This window comes from Cavia porcellus, unplaced genomic scaffold, assembly GCF_034190915.1.
Source record: "Cavia porcellus strain 051 isolate PalLab524CR breed Dunkin Hartley unplaced genomic scaffold, mCavPor4.1 scaffold_8, whole genome shotgun sequence".
Lineage (NCBI taxonomy): Eukaryota > Metazoa > Chordata > Mammalia > Rodentia > Caviidae > Cavia > Cavia porcellus.
In genome coordinates, this window is record NW_026947491.1 from 50,816,482 (window position 1) to 50,839,109 (window position 22,628).

At 39.2% G+C, this 22,628-nt stretch overlaps 1 protein-coding gene across 3 annotated transcripts in view; it reads right to left on the reverse strand.

Moving 5' to 3' along the window:
- The window catches only part of R3hdm2 (R3H domain containing 2), a 190,066-nt gene extending 167,967 nt beyond the window's left edge, over positions 1-22,099 (reverse strand). Inside the window, exons 1-2 of one of the 3 annotated variants that reach the window (XM_063254994.1) lie at positions 21,963-22,099; positions 5,520-5,638 (exon numbers count right to left, since the gene is read on the reverse strand). In XM_063254994.1, the coding sequence (XP_063111064.1) occupies positions 5,520-5,549 (30 nt within the window). In that variant the 5' untranslated portion in view covers positions 5,550-5,638; positions 21,963-22,099. Of the gene's footprint in view, positions 1-5,519; positions 5,639-21,962 lie in introns of those variants that run through there. The other 2 variants (XM_013159312.3, XM_063254989.1) reach the window with 2 other exon arrangements.
- Positions 22,100-22,628: the final 529 nt, after the last annotated feature.

The window sequence follows — 22,628 nt, forward strand, 5'->3', positions numbered from 1 at the left end:
ATGAGTTCGACCCCTGGTAACGATAAAAAGGAAAAAGACAAAAAAAACCCTATGGATACAAAGGGTTGACTGTATTAAATTTCCACCCTTGAGTTCACAACTTGTTAATATTCTACATGACAAAATGGTAAGTATGAAGCATTTCTGCTACATACCAAGTGTCTTAGGGGCAATTGTGCTTCGAGTTGTACTTTTTTTTAAATTGAGTATCATTTTATTTGTACAAACAACTACAGGCAAACTGGTTATTTGGACTAGTATCTAGCAGTATGGTTTTTTGTTTTTTTTTTTTTTGGTACCGGCACTCAAACTCAGAATCTTGAGCTTGCCAGGCAGGCCTTCATGCCACTGAGCTATATTCGTGGCCCTCTGGCAATATTTTTAAAAGAAATGAAAGAAATGAGACCACTAGTTCAAAGAAAACATGTAATAGTATTTATTGTCAATGATAAAATAGTATATCAATACTTAAGGGATACAGTTTAATGGTAGAAAACTTACCTAGAATTCATAACACCCTAGAGTTTAATCCTCAGCCCCAAAAGAAAAAAAAAATTTTCCTTCAAGCATTAAAGAATATTATATAAGTAATGAAAATATATGTTTATAATAAAATGTGTCAAATGTTTGAAAAGGTCTGCCTCAGTGATCCAGTATTTCCCAGTTGGCCCAATTCATGACGTTTCCAACTCATAGAGAGATAGAAGATTGATTTGGTGCATATATTCTTAAGGTAGACGGATGAAGCCAGGTGTGTTGGCACACCCTTGTGATCCCGGCACTCAGGAGGCAAGACAGAAGGATCCTAAATCCAAACTCAGCCTGGGCAATTTACCAAAACCCTGTCTCAAAATTTTAAAAGGTTGAGGCTATAGTTCAGCACAAAGGCCCTAGGTTCAATCCCCAGTACTGCCAAAAAAAAAAAAAAGACAGATTAAAAAGAAAATGAAAGCCGAGCATGGTGGCTCATGCCTGTAATCTCAACACTCGGGAGGCTGAAACAGGAGGATCACTGCAAGTTCAAGACCAGCCTACGCTACAAAGTGAGCTCAAGGACAGCCTGAACTGCATAGAGACCCTGTCTCAAAAAGACAAAAAATAAATAAATAAAAAGAGAAAATAACAACAAGCAAGATGAACTTTTTTTCTTGTGATACTAGAGATCAAATCCAGACTCTCAAACACGATATGCCACTGAACTTTATCCATATCCAATAATCCACTGTTGAATTATTTATTTATTTACTGGGGGTTTTTTGAGACAGGATCTCTCTATGTAGGATAAATCAGCCTTGAACTTGCCTGTGTGGCCAGGCTGGCTTCAAACTCATAGCAAGCCTCTTGCCTCAGCCTCCCAAGTGCTGGGATTACAGGCACACGCAACCACACCTGAGTCACATTTGGATTTTAATGAAGAACAAAATTTCAATGTAGTTTAGAGTCAACATTGCAAGCAATCTTTAACAAACTACTACTTGTTAACATTTGGGTTTAGTATCAAACAAGAATATCTATTAACTACCTGAAATATTCAAACGATTTTCTCATTTCCAATTACATATCTCTGAGACTGGTTTTTGATTATATACCTCAACCAAAATGACATAGCATAACACACTTAAATGCAGACACTAATATAAGAATCCTCTTGTCTTACATTAAATAAGATACAAAAATTCAAAACCTGCCTTGCAAGCAGGCAGTCATGTATTCGATTGCCAGTTCCGATAAAAAGGAAAAAGACAAAAGACAAAAAAAAAAAAAAAATACAATGTTCATACTATATTTTTTTTTTTGAGACAAGGACTCACTATGTAGTTCAGATTGGCCTTAAATTCACTACTTAGCCCAGGCTGGCCTCAAACTCACAGCAATTCACCTCAGGATCCCAGGTGCTGGGGTTATAGACATGAGCCATCATATCCAGCACTAACTCTTTTTAGAAAAAAATTTTATTAAATGTTATAAAATATGTGCTATAGATATTAATGCTTATTATTCTATTTAATGAGTTAACCATAAATAATTTTCTAAAGGGTTCTGGTTTTATTTTTTTAGACAGGGACTCACCACATATCCAAAACTAACCTTTAACTCTCAGCAATCCTCCTTGCCTCCACCTCCTAAAGATGTTTAGGGTTGTACCATCACACTCCAACCCACCTTAATTTCTAATAGAGTTAATACTGATACATATAACCACCTAAGTAAAAGTTCCTTGAGATCCACAAGAGTTTTTAAATGAGTAACAAGACAGAGAACAAAAGGTTAAGAAGTGCTAATTTAGAATTTCTCCTAAAAAATAATAATAATTTCTCCGTCCTACTACTTGTCTTTCAAGGCTCTGCTCCTCCAAAAAGACTTCCTTGAGAGTCTTGAGCATCTAGGTAAATCTACCATAATTATTTGCTTAGAATGTAGAACACAGACTTCATTCTTTCATAGCTACTTAATTAATGGTGTGTTGAATGAACAAGATTATAAAACAATCCAGTGCTGAGTGTTTTACTATAAATATACATGGATGAAAGTGATATTTTTGTATGGGTTTTCTTCATGTATCCATCATACTCAAATCCATTCTCTCAAAACCTGAGTCAATTGCTGGTAATTAAGAAAGTAAATTATAGGTGAGTATGGTACCATATGCCTGTAATTCCAGTACTTGGGAAACTGAGCCAGAAGGCCTGCCATGAGTTTGAGGATAGCCTGCACTCTCAAGTAAGATACTGTCTCAAAAAACAAAACAAAACAAAACAAAAACCAAGCATGTAAACTGTGGGCTTATGGGTTAGATGTAGTTAGCATGTACAAAACCTGGGTTCAATTCCTAGCACCAAAAAAAGAGAAAGAATTACTTTACAATGTATATACCTTTAAAGGCCATTTTACAACAGTATCTGTAAGAATTACAAAAGTGCACAACCTTTAGAGATTTACCTTAATAGAGTCAGGAATGATGGCACATTCCTATAGTTCAACCCCTTAGGCAGGCTGAGGCAAGTTTAAATCACAAATTCACCTTAATAGTTATTATCCCACACATGCAAAATCTGAGATATGCATAACTGAACAAGACTGGAAAAATTTTATGTTATGTTATTGTTACATCAGGGATCGAACTTACAACCTCGCACTTCCCAGGCAGGCACTATGCCACTGAGCTATATTCCCAGCCCAAAATGCCTTTTAAAAAGGCAATAAAATACATCACGCATATATATCCCATAATACTTCTGATGTATAAACAAGAATAAGGAAAAAATTTTTTCAGTGTTGGGACTGAGCTACATCCACAGTCCCAGATGTATTATGTTTTCTAAAGTCTTTTTTGTTTTAGAAATACATATTTACATATTTATGAATATGGAGGAAATAATACATTAAAGATCTGCTTCTAATCAGATCAGGAAGGGAGGTGTTAGGTGTACAGGGAAAACAAGATTAGACATGAGTTGATTAACTACATACTTAGGTTCATTAGGCTGATGCAAGAGAATCATTTGAGCCCAGCAGTTCAGGACCAGTCTGAACAACATTGCGAGACCTTTCTTTCTGGAGGGGGGGAAATTTTTTTGTAAAAAAAAAAAAAAAAAAGTCTGGCATTGTAGGTCATATCTGTAATCCACTACTCAGGGAGGTACTCAGGGAAGATGAGATAGAAAGAGTATCACAGTTCAAATCTGGGCTGGGTAACTTGAGTTCCAAAATTTAAAAAAAAAAAAAAAAATTAAAAGTTGGGGGATATAAGCAAGCACAACTGGATCCAATTCCCAGTACTGTACCAAAAACAAAAACACTTCACTTATAATACAAAGAGAAAGTGCTTATCCAGAGAAAATGTTACAAAACCAAGAAAACAGAACACCCACTATCTAACTGGAAACATCTAACTGGAAACTGATCAAGACCACTAGAGAACAGGTTTACTGGAATACTTACAAGTTTTAAAATTGAGTCATAGCCCATTTATTTAAGAAAAAAATTATTAAAACAATATGTTTCAGGGGCTGGGGATTTAGCTCAGCGGCATACGCGCCTGCCTTGCAAGCAGACAGTCGTGAGTTTGATCCCTGGTACCGATAAAAAGGAAAAAGACAAAAAAAAAAAAAAAAAAAAACAATATGTTTCACACTGAGCATGGTGGTACACACCTATAACCACAGAAGGGAGGCTGAAACAAGACAATCACAACTTTGCAAGACTTGGTATCAAAATAAAACATAAAAAAGATTAGAGATGTAGCACAATGTGAAGGCCCTGGGTTCAATTTCCACTAGCAAATACACAAAAATAGTAGTATTAGTATTATTATTTATTAAAAACAAAAACAAAAAACAGGAAATCTGCTGTGCGTGGTGGCTCACACCTGTGATCCCAGCACTCAGGAGGCTGAGGTGGGAGGATCATTGCAAGTTCAAGACCAGCCTGGGCTACAAAGTGGGCTCAAGACCAGCCTGAACTGCATAGCGAAATCCCGTCTCAAAAAAGACCAAAAAAAAAAAAAAAAAAAAACAAGAAATCTTTCCATAACCTCTTTCCTAGGTTGTTCTATCTTAGAAAATCTTGTTTTCCCAAAAAACACATTTCTGTTCTAAAACTGATCTTGAGTAGGGTGCAGGCCTATGGTAGTATTTTCTTAACATGAGAAAGGGATAGGTTCAATTCTCAGCACTGTGAAAATAAATAAATAAAGTAGATAATTAAAAAAACAGATCTATAAAAAGCCCAGCAGGAAGGAGAAAAAGATAAATATAATACATAGGCTTAATTTGATGAGAATACTAGGTTTAATTTCTTATTAGTTGTATAAATCAATAGTCACAATAACCACACATTTAATTTTTATGAATTTTTTTTGTTTGTAACAAAATTTTTTGCATTTTTCCCTAACATTCCTAGCTATTACAACAGAAAGTCCTACTTCTCCAATTATCCACTTAGGAATTATGTACATCATATTCAAAATAGCCCATCCTAGGGGTAGGGATTTAGCTCAATGGTGGTAGAATGCTTGTCTAACAAGCTGGAAGCCCTGGGTTCAGTCCTTAGCGCACGTACACATACTTACATATACATACACCAACACACATGCACGCAAAAATTAACAAACCACAGGAAAAAAATGTCGTTCTATTTTAACTTATATTTAACTTAGTAATTCAAAATTGCCATTCCTAATTTTATTTGCCCTTGTGGGTTTTTTGTTGATGCAATACTGGGGACTGAATATCCCCAAATAGCCTAGGATGAGCTTAAACTTGCAATCTTCTTCCCTCAACCTCCTAGAGAGTACTGAGATTACAGGCATTTGCCACTGTACTAACCATTATCTGCCATTTCTTATGCTGAAGTCCTATCTAAATACAGTACATGAACAGATCTTCACATTTCACATACAGTTAAATGCACATGAAATAACTTTCTCCTCAGAAACTACATAAACTCATCTGAATTCACAAAAACAATTCCAACATTATCACAAAATTCACCCATAAGTACCCAAGAGTGATGCTCACCTGATCTCTAGCTGTGATGTACTGTCTCATCCATCCAGATGAAGTATTAACTACATTTATCAGGCATAACTTGGAGAGACACCTCAGGAAGGATAGTGGATAGCCTCTAGCAAATTCACCTGGGAGGAAAAAAGTATTAGCTCTTTCACCATCATGAGCCCAGGCTCTAACAAGCTTTCAGCAATACAGTATTCAAATAAAATTCTCAAAACAATTGTGACTTTTCACTGGACTCTGAGTCTTAATTAAGTGATTTGAGTGACAGTCCAAAAACTCATTTGAAACTACGTTCCTTTTCCCTTACTCTGAAAAGCTGAATATTGTCTGACTTAACTATTAAAATCCCCACAGATTTCAACTCTACAGGAGCTGTACATGATTCTAAATTTAGTCACATAATAGAAATAGTTGGAAGTCATGTGATTCATTTTAATGCTTTTATGTTGCCAGGCAGCTAATTTCTTAAGTAACCATAAAGCAGTATTCCACAAAAAATAGAAAGAATATATAAGCCATATAATCAATTTATAGGTTAGAAATTACATTAATTAAAACAGTATCTATGGGGGCTGGGGATTTAGCTCAGCAGCATAAGCACCTGCCTTGCAAGCAGACGGTTGTGAGTTCAATCCCCGGTACCAATAAAAAAAAAAACAGTATCTATGACTTCTGGAAACGACCAACTTCTCCTTCCAAAATAATTCCCTATTTCTTCCACTGGGATTGAATGCAGAATTTTAAACATCTCAACAGAACACATTAATAACACATTATCAGCTTCCTTATAACTTGTTTATATGTTTCCACATAAAAGAGATACATAGAATTAATGGGTTTCATATTTAGTATAAAATGTTTTGTGGAAGGAAATGACATATCTCATTTTATATAGAAATAAAAAAGCAATATATTCTCAAACTGACTATAAATGAGTCCAGTTCCCAATTCAAAGGGTACTCCTATTTTGGATTTGCTAAAAAATCAGATCTTAAGCTGGGTGTGGTAGCACATGCCTGTAATCCTAGCATTCAAAGGCGGAGGCAGAAGGATCTCCATGCATTTGAGAGCAGTCTGGGCTATGTAAGTCTAGATAGTGAGTTTTAGGCAAGGCTAGACTACGTAATAAGACCCTGTCTCAAAAAACCAAGGAAGTCAGACTAGTAGTACATGCCTGTAATACCAACACTTGGAAGGTTGAGGCAGGAGGATCACCATGAGTTTGAGGCCAGCTAGGGCTACATAGTGAGTTCAATCCCAGCCTGAACTACATGGCAGGATCCAGTCTCAAAAAAACAAAATAAGGGCCAGGGTTAGCTCAATGAGATAAGTACCTGCCTTGCAAGCGCGAGATCATGAGTTCAATCCCTGGTACAAAAAAAAAAAGCAGGTCTCATAAGGACCCATAAAGCTATACTACAACAGAAATGTTCACAATAACCAAACACCTAACTTTATGTCAGTTTCCTAGACTGCATTTCACAGACCAATACATAAAACACACAGAAGAATACAAGATGCAAGTTCAAAGCACAAGGGAAGGCCTGCCTTTAGAAATCCTCCAATCAAAAAAAGGTAACTCAGATAGCAGAAGACACAAATGGAAGTAACTCATAAGTGACTTCAAACTGGATTACATAAGAACATAAAAATATTTTTACCTTTACATGATATCACCAAGTTAGGAAAATAAAAATAAATATATACATAATACAAACCACCACAGCTGGGCATGGCAGTGCTCATCTGTAATTCCAGCACTCAAATTTTAAAGCCAGCCTGTACTACGTAGTGAGAACTTGTCTCAAAAAAAAAGAACAATGCCTATCTTCTATATAACATCACCTCCCAAGGCAAGTCACCACAGCTGCCTAGAGTTCACTTCCTTGTATGAAATTATTAAATTTAGATACTTTCTTACTCAAGTATATGTGGAGAGACAAAGTCCCAAGTCTGGAACCCACTCAATTTTTTAAAATTAGAAATAGATTCATAAAGATAATGGATAATTAAGAATGACAACTTGGCCATAGTGGTGCACACTTGTAATCCCAGAACTCAGGAAACTGAGGCAGGAGGGTCACCAGGAATTCGAGGATAGCCCAGACTACAGAGCAAGACCCTGTCACAAAAATTTAATTAATTAATTAAAAATATCAACTCTACATTGATTCTCAAAAAACAAAAAGGAGGCAGGATGTGGTGGCAGGATTACACACCTATAATCCCAGCACTTGGAAGGCTGAGGCAGGAGAATTGCCATAGAGGCCAGCATGGGCTACTGTGAATTCAAGGGCAGCCTGAACTATACAGTGAGATCCTGTCTTTAAAAAAAAAAAAAAAAAAAAAAAACAGAAGAGGAAAGTCCTTTCCCACAGAACAATGCTAACTAGTAATTATAAAAGAATGTAGTGAGTTCTAGGCAAGGCTGGTCTACATACCAAGACTCTGTCTCAAAAAACCAATAAAGTCAGACTGGTAATGTATGCCTGTAATTCCAATACTTGGAAGGCTGAGGCAGGAGGATCACCATGAGTTTAAGGCCAGTCAGAATCAGAGATTCTGAAAATCAACACCTTTAAACCATCAACATAATAATAGATTCAAATATGGTTCCCCAATGAATGCGAATGCCCACTGAGTAAAAAATTACTGAGGAACACAAGAATTATGAAAAATCTTAAAACCATAAGCATATAAAGGTGCACGCCACTTTTACAGATTTTTTTTTTTTTTTTTTTTTTTTTTTGAGACAGGATCTCATTATGTACTTTAGGCCAGCCTTGAACTCATTATGTTGCCAAGGCTGGCCTCAAATTCACAGCAATCCTCGCATTTCAACTTCTCAAGGGCTAGAATTACAGATGTGTGCCACAACCCTTGGCTACCTTTTCCTCCTTATCTTAATAAATGAGGTTTTTCTACCTCTGCTCTGAATTTCATCTTCTCTACATTGTTGTAACCCCCCCCAAAAAACAAGGCCCCATGAGATGAAAAACAGGGCAAGACGACGTCTTTTTATAAAAAAGCACTTTTATTTTAGCTGGCCCAGTGACACAGTGCAGATCGAATTTGCAAAGCTGTGCAACTGAGTTAGAATTTTGACTGATTTCTAGAGTTCACTTATGATTAGCTCACTGATCATTAAGTACATAGCGATGAGAAACAGAAACAAGGTGGGCCTTTGTTCCCCTTTGCTTGAGGTCAGAGGCATTTCACAGTGGGTGGTTAGCCAATTCATAGCCGTCTGTCTGCCAATTCCAGGAACATTTGTCTCTCATAAAGGGAACAATGGTTGACACAGCATCCTTTGTCCCTTACAAGGAGAACAAAGGTTGACACAGCAAACAGGTTACTGGGGTGGGAAGGAACGAGGCATACAGAACAGCACTGATGAAGTGGTCAGTTAATCTGTAACTGTGTGGTTGGTGCTTGGTTACTAGGGCAATAAGCATAGAGTGTAACATACATGTTCAAAAATTTAAATACTATACTCTCTATCATCTTGTTTATTGCCTTTAACATAAAAGTATGCTTGCATCTGTCATCTTTAAAAATGCTTTCCTGAACCCTGTGTTCCCTCTCACTGCTACCTCTCTCCATTTCTTTGCAATCATGCTTAAAGACAGTTTGCCTGCCTTTTTTTGCCTCCCACTTACTCTTCAATCCAGTACAGTCTGGCGACCATTCTCATTTCTCCAGTGAACCTGCTCCTCAGTGAGCTCTTTCCTAATCAGATTTTTCCTTTCTTCAACATCTGATTACTATTGCCTTTCTCCTCCTTAAAACTCTGTCCTCTTAATTCCCAATACATATACTTCATTGGTTTTTCCATCCACCTTTCTGGTATCCTGAGATTTCTTTCAAGGCTCCACGTTTATTAGCCTTTAACTGCCAAGTATTAAGCTTCCTTGCTCTACACAGTTCTTCAGTCTTAACATGCCCATTAGCTGACCTAAATCTATTGCTTCAACTATAACAAAAACTGCTAAGTCTCAAATTCTCTTCAGCCCCAAGTTCTTGCAGTACTCCTAAACTGATATATCCAACTGCCTCCTAGGCATTTATTTCTACATGGCTCAACAAGTACTTCAAATTCAATCAGTCCAAATTTTTTATTTCCAAATCCACATCTTTCTATATTCCATAACTCACTGATGTCACCATGATGGAACTCAGAAAACTAGAAGTCATGCAAGGGCTCATCCTTCTTACCGTATTTATTGTCTTTCCCTTGCATTCTCTATGGCACATGTACACACATCTCCATGTCTAACACATTCAATCCTGAAATACTGCTTAAATGCATCATGCATTTGCATGACTTTAGACTCAATTTCCTACGTGGATTGTGACTATCTCTAAACTGGACTCCTCTAATTTATTCTATAACCAAGTCATCAAATTGGTACAAGTGAATTTCTTAAAAAGTAAATCCTGGGGCTGGGGATTTAGCTCAGCGGCATAAGCGCCTGCCTTGCAAGCAGGCAGTCGTGAGTTCGATCCCTGGTACCCACCAAAAGGAAAAAGACCAAAAAAAAAAAAAGTAAATAGTTTAAGATAAAACTCAAACTTTTTTGTCTGTCAAATAAGAGCTTCAAGCCTTGGCTCCTATCTACCTCTCTAGCCTTTCCTCTAATTTCCACAAACATGTCCTACTCATCGATTTTATGTTCCTGCATCCTCCTAACTCCTTTGGTCCTGCAAGGTCCAGCAGGAGCATCATGCCAAAACAGAAGTTTGTGACTTCCACTGTGCTTCCAAAGCACCTTGAGCACTGTTTTAGTTCAGAGTTCATCAGGTTACATCATTACAGTGACTTGTCTAAACTCTTTCAAGGTAAGCAGTGGTCACTGTTTTCTTGCAGTGCTAAAAGATGGAATTCAGGAGGCAACCCATTAGGCAGCCCCGCCTCTCAGGAGACACTCCTATTCCCCATTCCTACTCCCCAATACAGTTTCCTACTCTAAATATAGGGCCTTCCTCATGTTTGGCAGCACTCTACATTAAGCAACACCCCAGCCATATCTTTACTTTTTATCTCCAGTACCTTGTATCATAGTCACTGAAATTTTGGGTGAATTAACGAATCCACTGAGATTCATGCATTACCCTCCTCTGAAAAACTGAATCTTGCCTTTTGACTTGACTTTCCCTCTTTACTTTTATACTACTTTTATTAACTCCTTTTTACACTTACTACTTTCTACTGTATTTTATTTACATTTTTTCTCATGTCTAGTAAGGGCAATGTCCCGTTTATCCTGGAATCCTCAGTATGTAACACAATTAACTGTCAGTACCTATTAAATGTATAAGTAAATGAGTTTACTTGTTTTGTAAATTTTCTTGACGTTAGGTCTTACTCTGGAAGAAATTTTTTTTTTTTGAGACAAGATCTCACTATATAGTTCAATATGTCTTTGCTTTCTCTAAACTCACTATGTAGCCCAGATTAGCCTTGAACTCACAGCGTTCCTCCTGTTGGAGTTATAGGCATGTACCACCATGCCCCATTCAAAGGGAGAGGTTTAAAGAGTTCCAGAATACCTAATTCATCTTTTTTTTTTTCCCTTTCGTAGCAGGAATCAAACTCAGAACTTCACACTTGCCAGGGAGGCACTATACCACTGAATTAAATCCTTATCTCCCCACCCTATTTTTGCATGGTGGTAGCAGAGGTTTTGAAGTAGGTGTTTGGGAAGAAACATGGGTATACTTAACAAGAATAGTTAAAGAACAAGTAATATATATGAGCTGTCTAACCCTGAGCACAGGGTAGCAGCAAAATATAAGGAATATATGGAAAAGTGGTCAAAGAAAGCCCAGACTTTGCATCTAGAGTAACCAAAAGATGTTAAGAGGTTTTAAGCAGGAGAAATAGATAATTTTCTTTGGCTAAAGGGTATAAAACTAAATGAGAGATTAGAAAGAGCAAGACTGGAGCAAGGAGGCCAGTTAAAGGCCATCCTAAGCAGTTGGAAGTCAGTGGTGTGGTATTTGCCTAGCATGCATAAGGCCCTTGATTCAAGCTTTAATACATTTATAACAATAACAATAATAACACAAATAAATGAAAATAAAAAGCCATCACAGCTGTGAGATGAGAAATGATGCCCTCCTAAACAAAGACACATGCCAATGATGATGAAGAGAGATTAGAAGATATATATAACTTTATGACTATTTGACAATAAAGGACCAAAAAAAAAAAAAAAAAAAAAAAAACCGAAGATTAACATCCAAGTTTGCCTTATACAGCTAGGGGTATCATTCACAGGAAAAAGAACTTGGGAGGGAGAACTGGTTTCCATGGAAAAATTATTTTGTTTTGAGGGGTTGTTTTTGTTTTGTCTTGTGTTGCTAGGGACTAAATCCAAGGCCCATCCATGCTAAGCAAGCACCTTACCACTGAGTTACAACCCCAAGGCAACCAAATCTATTTTGCATAGGTCATACTGAATTTGAGGTACTACTGTATTTCCCAAAAAAAACAAGAACCAATCAGAAAATAAGCCCTAGCATAATTTTTCAGGATGTTCGTAATATAAGTCCTATCCCAAAAATAAGCCCTTTAAAAGCCAGCCACTTAGTATGTCCATTACAACAATACAATGGACATACTGAATTATAATATTTAAAATCAAATATAAATGACATTAGTGCTTAAAATAAATAATTATTTGTAAATACCCAAGCAGGCACATTTTGAGAGGAAACACCTATGAAAACAGACAAACTGAGGACTCACTGCTGTTGTGCTGGGCATGGTGGCACACACTTATAATCCCAGCACTTGAGATCAAGAGCTGAGGCAGTACGGTTGTGAGTTTGAGGCTAGCCTGAACTACATAGCTATTGTCTCAACGAAAAAAAAATACTTATTGCCAAATAACTTACCAGAGTACAAATGCACTACACAAATAATGTATGCATTTGATTATGAATAAACATGATTGTATATAATCTGAATCTTCATAATTCAATACAACATGTGTTGTAACAGACATACTAAATGTACTCAAGTGAAATAAAGAAACATTTTCTGATTTTGCTTTGGTTTTTTGAGAAAAGAGCCTTGTAGTTCAGTGGCCTTGAACTCATTATGTGAACCACACTGGCCTCAAACTCCTGCTTCCTGCCTTAGCCTTCTGAGTACTGGGATTACAGGTATGTGCCAACACACCTGGTAACCTTTTCTGAACTTTGATGCCTGCAATTTTTTGCTGCTTTTATGTAGACTATCACTCTTAAGTACCACTCCTGTCTCATAAATCTTCAATTAACACTTGATTTACTTGGAAATTTCATTAAGCCTAGCCAGAAAGAAGTCATTACTTGTGAAAAGTTCATGGCATAAAATCATTGACAGTCATGCTAGCAAAGCACTATGAGCAGGCTACATGGACAAGAAGTGCTCATTTAAGGAGAGCTCCACTGTTGGACATGAGAGACTGGAGGCAAAAGTTTTATAGAAAATGGAATGGCAAGAAATTCAGACCAGAATTTGGGGTTTGGAGAGCTAAGGTATTTCAAATGATATGACTGTATTTCAGTAAATGTAGATTTTCATACATGAATGTAAGTTTTTTACATGAATAAATATAGACTGTTGTATAAGAAGAAAATAAGACATTCCCTGAAAATAAGCCCTACTGCATCTTTTGGAGCAAAAATTAACACAAGACCCTATCTTATTTTGGGGGAAATATGGTATGTGCCAACCAAATGGAGATATATAAGACCAGTGAATAAATGAGCCTAGAGTTCATCAAAGAGAGAGGGACACAAAAATGTCAGATTTTAGTAACAGATGATGAGTGATATCATCAGAGTAGATGAGATGTCAAACTCTGTTTTGTTGTTACTGGGTGGTTATTGGTGTTTTTGCAGTGTTGAAGAGAGATCTCACTAAATTGCCAAAGAACTTCTGTTGAGGTAGGGATGGTGATTGGGGTTTTGCAGTGTTGAGGATTTAACCAATGGGCCTTCTATCACTGAACAAGGCCCTTTTACTTCTAAAACAAGGTCATGCTAAATTGCCCAGGCTAGCCTCCAACTTAGAATCTTTCAGCCTTAGCCTCATGGCCTCAAACTAGTGTTCCTCCAGGCTCAACCTCCCAAATAGTTGGGATTTCAGGTATTTTCCATAAGCCCCAGCAGAAAACTGTTGGGGGGAGAGGGGGTAATGTTTGTTTTGGGGGGCGTTTTTTGAGACAGGTTCTTGCTGAGCAGTTCAGGTTAGCCTTGACCTTTCTGTAGCTCAGGATGGCCATGAACTCACAAGGATCCTCTTGCCTCAGCCTCCCAAATGCTGGGATTACAGAAGAAAGCTGTGTTTTTTGAAATGTAAACCAAGACAACTGACTTAGAGACATTAAGAATACTTTGCATGTTATTTTTTTAAAATTCCTGGGCTTCCTCCTAAGCTTACTAAATCAAAATCTGGGACAGGACTCAGGAACCTCAATTTCATTCATTAATTTAATAAATGTGTAGAGGGACTATTTTAAGCATTAGGAATATATATCAGTTACTAAAATAAACAAGATCCTTGTTGCAGGTTTTAAATTCTAAGTGTGAGCCAAACTACACATAAAATATCAAACAAGGTAAGTTTTTGTTGATGAGTTTTTTGGGGGATGGGTTCAGACAGGGGTTCTGCAATCCAAGCTGGCCCTGAACTCACTAGATAACCTCAGCCGGCCTTGAACTTGTGGTGATCCTCCTGCCTCAGCTTCCCAAGTCCTGGGATCACAGGGATGTGCCACCATTGCCAGCCTGAGGCTATTAACTTCTTAACATTAATGTCAGAACCAGGTCCAATCAAATTCACACTAGATCCCCAATTCTTTCATCCCATACAAACTGTTCTTTCCAAATCCTGGCAAAATATTTAAGCAAAAGCCTTAGCTTTGCCACCACATTCCTACAAACATATTAAAAGCAGATCTCATTCCTTTTGCCTTCTTAAAATAGAAAAGAGCAGACAGACTGACCCAAAGAGAAATCTTATCCAGGCCCACTTAAGAAAATCAATGAAGGTAACAAGTACAACAACTAGAAGCAACAAAATACATGAAAGATAACCTGCGGAACTCAAAGGGCCTGCTCCTTTTATCCTCAAACGTAATAGATTTTTTTCTTTCGGAGACAAGATCTCACTGTGTAGTTCAGGCTGGTCTTGAACTCACTATGTAACCTGGTTGGCCTCAAACCCTCAGTGACCCTCCTGCCTCAGCCTCCTGAGTGCTGGGATTACAGGTGTGTGCCACTATATGTAACAGACTTAACTGCTAGAAATTTTCCCCACTATGAATTTGTTTTAAAAAATTATATATATGTTCCGGGAGAACATGGCGGACAGATAACAGCAACTACCGGAGGCTCTCTGAAAGACTCGGCTCAGAAGCCAGGAATGGTGCGGACTAAGGAGACATAAGCAGGTGGAGATATGCTCTGCTGACTCAGGAACGAACTGGGCTGAGAGAAACCAACTTGGAATGCAGTCCTGGTGCTAAAACATGAAGAGAAAAGCCTCGGTGTGGAGGCTGGACCCCGCACCATTGTAAGCCGCGATTTGGGTTTCCTGCCGCGTGGCGGCTGGCTGCCTCTACAGTGGCTCGGCAAGGAGAGAGACACACAGAAGCTCTGAGAACGGCAATCTGCGAACGGCAGGGAGGCGTGCACTGACTTGTGGTGAGGTGAGTGAGAGAAACTGACACTCTACCACAGTTTGACTCCAGCAGAGGACTTTCTGGGCCCAAGCAGTCCTGCGGGAGGAGGGCGCTGTGGCGACTCCAGCCACACATCCCCCTCTCAGGCGGGATTGGTGAAAAGTGCCTGGCCTGCGTGACGCTGCCGGCGGACCTGGTAGACTGTCCCAACCCAGATCCCAGAGCCTGACGGTGGCCGGGAGGGGAGATGCGTAGGCTGCCTGGTCCGTAACTCCCTGGTGCGCAGCGGTGAGTGGGAACACCTAACTGGCGCAATTCGATCAGGCTGTGGCTGACTGGGAGAGAAGCTGGGCCTCTTATATAAGCTTGCATATATAAGGAACAGAGAAGAAGAGGCAGCATGGGAAAAGGCAGCAACAAGAAAGGCTCCTCGGCCCCCAATTCTGAGAAACAGGCAATAGCAGACACCGCACCAATATACATAAGGCACCATATAGAGAGCCTCATAGACCAATTCAGGAATGAAGTTATCAACGACCTGAAGCTAGAAGTAGGCAGAATAGTTAGAGAAATGCTAAGTACCACCCAAGAAAAAACAGGTGGTGGAATGGAAGAACAGAAAAAAAGGGGAGAATTGTTTGATGGAGAAAACAGAGAAAGCATAGAATACGTGAAGCAGGTTCAAAGGCACTACCAAGATACTAAGAAGTCTATAGAAGACTGGCATAACAGCTTGAAAGAAACTAAGGACAGACTATCTGAACTGGAGGGCAGACTTGTAATATGGGAGAATGAAATGAAAAACTTCTTAAAAATAACAAAGAAACAAACAGCAATAATACAAAGACAAGAAGATGATAAGAGGATCCATAACTTAAGGATTAAGAACATAAAAGAAGAAGTAGGGACACAAACAAGTGAACTACAAAAGCTACTCACAGAAATAATCCAGGAGAATTTTCCTAATTTAGCAAAAGGTAAAGATACTCAGATATATGAGGCATACAGGACCCCAGCCACCTACAACCCAAACAGAGCAACACCCAGGCATATAATAATAAAAATTCCAGAAATTCAATATAAGAACAGAATATTAAAAGCTGTAAGAGACAAGAAACAGACCACTTACAAGGGAACACCCATCAGAATTACAGCAGATTTCTCTGCACAAACCATCAAATCACGAAGAGCGTGGGGGGAAATAATTCAAGCTTTGAAAGATAATAATCTCCAGCCAAGATTGAGATATCCTGCACAACTGTCCCTGGAAATTGATGGAAAAACAAGGTGCTTCCAGGATAAAGAGGAACTGGGGGAATTTGCAACCACCAATTCAACTCTAAAGAGAGTTTTGCAGGATATTCTAAAAAAAGAAAAATACAAAGAATCCAGAAATAATAGCAGAGAGGCCACAACGAATGGAGCAGAGAACAAAATGAAGAAGACAAACTGACAGCTACTGACAGAAAAAGAGCTCAACAGAAATGAGGCAGAGAAGATTGGATGATAGGAACAGCTATTTTGGAGAAAATGACATCTTAATAGGTAATACTGATTTAGTATCATCTTGTTTTGAAGTCTCATCTAGCTTTTGTCCTTCTGTCTCCAATGGTCTAAATAGGCTGTATCTTATTGGATTTTATTATGTACGATAGTATAAGCAAAAACCTTTTAAAGACAAGGAGATTATACAGAAACCATTGTTCATTTTCTGTTAGTCGATTCTAAATACTCTGTAATGCTATCATTCTCTTGAATGGTTTTACATTGTTTTGATATACTTAATGCTACAGTATACGAAGTTGTACTCAAGGATTTCAAAGAAAGAGACAATATGGTAACTACTTTTAGGTTAGGATTATCTGGTGGTGAAACACTAATCTGCTTAAATGGTTATGTTTTGATCTGCGCTGTTTCATTGTTATGCCCTCTTTTATCTCAATCTCCACTCCATTATTTACTTTTTTATCTTTATCCTTTTAATTAAAGGAAAAAAATAGCAGGATATATTATAGTAACCCACTTTGACTTTTCGTTACCTTGATTTAAAGCCCTGTATTAGTCTCACCATCTGGTTTTTAACTGATGTTCCCCTATTCTGTTTTGCTTGATACTACCAGGTTCGAAAGTTTAAGCAACAGCTGTGAAGATAGTGAGATTCATTATAACGCCCATTCTCGTTGACTATTATCTACTTTTGAAGACCCATAATGTCTCCAATGTTTTGGTTTTGTTGGTTTCGTTCTTTACTGTTTTGTTCAATTTTATTATAACTGATGATATAGGCAATTCTATTAGAGATAGCGGGAGGCATTATGGTAACCATTGTTGATCACCTTGTATTATGTTTTTACATTATCTATTATGTCCACCCTTTTGACTTGACCGAGTCTGTTCTCTTATGTCACATTTGGTTTTACTCTCTTCCAAAAAAGTAATAAGAACCGTGGGAGCAATGAAACCCAAAATCTGTAATAGTCATGGTACAAAAGAGAGGAAAAGAAAGTGCTCCAAACTATATAACTGCATGTATATTTAAGTGTATAAGATAGAAAATGATATCACAGAGTTTTATTGGATCAATGAACAGAACTGTTTGCAGTATCATTGATGGAATGTCCACTTTACAAGCTTTAATTTTGTGACTTGAACAATTATTTCTAAGATGACAATATGTAATCCATTAACTAGTGATTTCCTACTGTTCATTTTTTTTCTGTAAATCTGTATAACTTGTACCCTTTCCCTGCTTTTTTTTTTCTTTTCTCCTTAAATAAAATTAAAAAAAAAAAATTATATATATGTACATATATCTTATGTTCTCTAGAACTTAACATTCCACTATTACTAGCAACAGCCATTCTTAGCTTTTCAGCTCGTAAATGGGGAGTAAAACTAACCCCTAAGATTGTAAGTTTACATATTAATATCTTCAGTCTACTGAAAAATTCAGGCTGAAACCAGCCTGCTCAGCTTTCTGGGTCCAAAGAGGTAAAAATGATGAAATATGTCTTAGCAGTGTGCCATAGTCAGTGGAAGAACCCAGCTTATGTAAAATTCTAGCCACGTGAGATATAAGACCAACAAAGATCACCACACTCCTCCTCAGTGCCTTTCAAAATACTTTTCATTCAATGGCATGAAAGCACAAAGCCTTTATCAAAAGAGAAGGATTCTAAGACTGACAGAAAAACCAACATCTTCAAATAGAAAGTAGGGAAAAATATAGTCTCAAAGAGGATCAAGACATGGGAGAAGGAATGTGGGGGTAAAAGAAGGGAAAGGATGAGGCACAAAAAAAAAAAAAAAAGAAAAAAGAACTGGGATATGTCATGTATATATACCAACTCCACATAAGGAATATAAACATGATATACAGCAAATATATACCAAAAAAATCCATGGGTGAGGAGAGAGGATCAAGGGATGGTTAGGAGGATGAAAAGGAAAATGGGAAGAGGAACTTCAGTGTGTTAAGCACATGCATCAACTTCCTACAACACTATATATTGCACACATGTGCAGTATAAAATTTTTTAAAATGTTGTCATGAGAAAAAAAAAAATCAGCGTTTCCAATGAGTACCTTACAAAATCCTAAATTATAACTATACAGCAAGACTGTATCTCAAAAACAAAACAAAACAAAAAAAATCTTGGTGAAAACTTATCCTGCACCTCTAAGTACCATCAGTCATGATTGAGATTCACTAAAAGGAGAGTTCTAGAGCCCAGCAGTAACACATGCCTGTAGTCAGCTACTCAAGCTATTGAGCCCACTTCAAGGCCAGCCACAGCAACATAGTGAGACCATGTTATAATAAATAAATTTTAAAGTTAGGCACAGTCAGGCCAGGGATTTAGCATAAGTGCCTGCCTTGCAAGTGCACAGTCATGAATTCAAGCCCCGATTCCCCCCTGCCCCCCCACCAAAAAAAGTTAGGTACAGTGGCACAGGACTGTAATAATCCCAGATAACAGTGAGGCTGAAGTAGGAAGATCACAAATTTAAGGTCAGCATGGGCAATTTAGCAAAACACTCTCTAGAAATAACTTTTTGTTGCTTTTTTGATCAGGCTGATCTTGAACTCACTACATGGCCCAGGGCTTGAAATCTCCCTGATTGTGCTGCCTCAGCCTCCCAGGCGTGCACCACCACAACTCCTCATTCAATATAAAATTTTTTAAAGTGCTGGGAATGCTGCTGTAAAATTTTTTAAAAGGCCAGAGGTAGAATATATGCCTAACTTCAATCCTAAACCAAAAACAAATGAATAAAAATTCCTCCTCCTTATCTAGCTGATGTTTGCTGCTCACAGACAGTTGTCAAATGTGCTAACCTGATGAGGATAATGATCAACGAAACAAAAATATTTGCCCTCCTGAAGCTCACTTTTTTAATGATGAGACTAATACAAAATATGCTAAACATAGTGGTGCACACCTATAATGCCTACACTCGGGAGGCTAAGGCAGGAGGATTGCCTTGAGTTTGTGGCCAGTCAGTACTACACAGTGAGTTTTAAGATGAGCCTTAACTATAGAGTGAGACTATAGAGAGTCCCCAAAACTATAGAGAGTCCCCAAAATAAAATAAAACAGGGCTGGAGGTTTAGCTCAGTGATGTAGGCACCTGCCTGACAAGCATGAGGTCATAAGCAATCCCCCCCCCCCAAAGAAACCTAAATAAAATAAAGTAAAATAAAATAGCAGTATTACAGATTGACAAGGAAAACAATAAAGCAAAGCAGCAGGTTAGAGAATTATGTAAATCTGTGTGGTTTAGGGACTTTGCAATTCAGACAGAGAATGTAGCTTTTGACAGTTGAGAAGACAAAGAGACTAGGCAGCTTTATAATGGAAAACTGATCCAAAAGAAGAAACAAACCAGGCATGGTAGCATATTCCTGTAATCTCAGCACTGTGGGAGGCTGAGATAGGAAAATCACAGATTTGAGCCCAGCCTGAACAATTTGGTGTCTTACCAAGACCATGTTTCCAAAAGAAGGGGGGAATAGGATGGGGATGTAGTTCAGAGTGAAAGCCCTGGGTTCATTTCCAGTACCTCAAAACAAATATATACATACATACCCAAGTACACATACATACATGAATACTGGGCATGGTGGCACAACCCTGTAATCCCAGTACTTGGGAGGCTGAGGCAGGAGGATCACGAATTCCAGGGCAGCCTGAGCTACACAGTGAGTACAAGACCAGCTTAACTATACAGTGAAACTTTGTCTCTAAAATCAAAGCAAAACAGAGAGAGAGAGAACCAGAATAAACAAGTGCAGTCCCTGAGGCAGAAGTATCTTAAAGCACTCAAGAAACGGCCAGAGACCAATGTGCCAGAGGAAAAGAGATGCTACAAATAAATCTACAGCACTAAAGCCAAAAGTAGACTTGTTTTAATTCTAAACGAGAAAGAAAAATATTATTCTGACTTCTTTCCATTAAAAAGTGTAAGATATGCCACTTTTTTTTTCTGAGACAGGGTCTCACACTATGTAGTTCAGACTGGCCTTTATCTCTCTGTGCAGCCCAAATTGGCCTCGAACTCAATGATCCTCCTGCCTCAGCCTCCCCTCTCAAGTGCTGGGATTACAAGCATGTGCCATCACGCCCAGCAAAGTTTTTGCTTTTTAATTGTGAAGCTCTACAAATCAATAGTGGACACAAAGACAGCTATAATTGCAACTTTGATATTTAACTTTCTGCATCAGACCTTTAAGAAAGACTATGTTGTCTTAATTCCTGTGGATAACAGCAACTGGAGAAGAAAAGTGTAAACCTCAAAGTAAACTGAATTAATCTAAGGTAAACTTTCTACTTCTCCTTAAAACTTTTTTGTCTCCATGACCAGTCTCCAAAAAGGGAATAAGGGAGGAATAATAAAAGGGGAAAAATACATTAGAAAAAGAAGCCCCAATCTGATTACTTAAAACTACAATAAAATTGTGGGAATTTGTGACATTCCTGAAGTGGAACCTGTCACCTCCCTCCTCCCAAGACTCCACTATGCACTATTAACATCAGACAGGACTCATGCTTTAAGTCTACTTGAAAAATAACGACATTCTTCTAACTGGGTTCTGAATTTAAATTTTCCCACTTTGGTTTTAAAGTAGTTTGGGCCATTTTTCATCAGTGGCCAACAATTCACTTTTTTTTTTTTTTCAACAACTCACTTTAAGTAAACACTCTTTGGAGTTAGTTACTAAGCTAATGGTCACAAATCTTTTAAGTGTTAGCTCCACAAGACAAGAGAGAAGTGTTTGTAGGGGCTCAGGAGTCATGAGTTTAGGGTAGGCCCAACTTTTTTAAGCTTCAGAAACAGCTTCCCACGTGTGCAACTCAAGTCTTTGGCCCTGTTACAAAGTCGGACGCTCGCATGATTTGAAACATTCCAACAGCTCTGTACCCTTTTTTTTCATATCTCAAAGGAAAACGGGCACCCAAGAAACACATGGAACTAGTCATCCTCAAGTGCTGCCAAGGGCACAACAGTTTTTTAGGTCTCGCCGGACAGGCCACAGGTGGCGCCAGGCTCCCCACCGCCCTGCCCCGCGGCCCCGCTTCTCGCCTGTTCCCCACGCACACTCGGGGGCACCTCCGGCATAGGGACGGTCCTTCCCCAGGGCTTCGGCCCTGACCCACGTCCCGGCCCGGAACTCTAGCGCGGGTCACCCAGGCCAAGAGGCCCACGACCGCCCGCCACACCCCCTACCCACGGGCCGCCCGCCCCCTCGGCCGCGAGGTGGCCTCACCTCACGCGGACCGCAGCGGGGAGGGCGCCGCGTCTCCGCCCGCCGCCCGGGCCCTCGGCCGCTCGGCTGCGGCTCGGCCCGACGGCCGGCGGCGGCGCGCTTCTGGGGGCGGGCTCTTCTCGGCGGGGGTCCCGGGGGGCCCAGGGCTGGGGAGCAGGTGGGCCGGGGCGGGGGAAAGGGAAAGGGGCTTGGGAAGGAGAGGGGAAGAGGGGGAAAAAAGGGAGGGAACCAAACCCGGAAAGGGAGAAAAGGGGGGAGGGGGAAAATCAGAGGGGAAAGAAAGGCCTACGGCCCGCCCCCCACCGCGGTCTGCGTGCTACGTCACCACGCCCGGCAAACGCGTCATTGCGCCCTGCGTTCTGCGCGTCCCTGCTTCCTGTGTGCGCCTCCGGGAACCCTTCGCACACACTGAGCCCAGTGCGCGCGCTCAGAGGGCTGCGCAATCTCATGGCTACTATGGTGTACTCTGTGAAGCCACCAACCCAGCGCCCTTAGCTCCTGAGTCCACCTTAGACAAGACTTGAACCGTCCTAGATTTAAACTTAATAACTAAAGTGATTTCAGTTTACGAGCACTTTCAAAACAGCCTTTATCCCTGTTGGTGATTTCTAGGAAAAAAAAAAAAAAAGGCTGTTTGCCTTTGGCTTAGGATAGAAACTCTTGCGC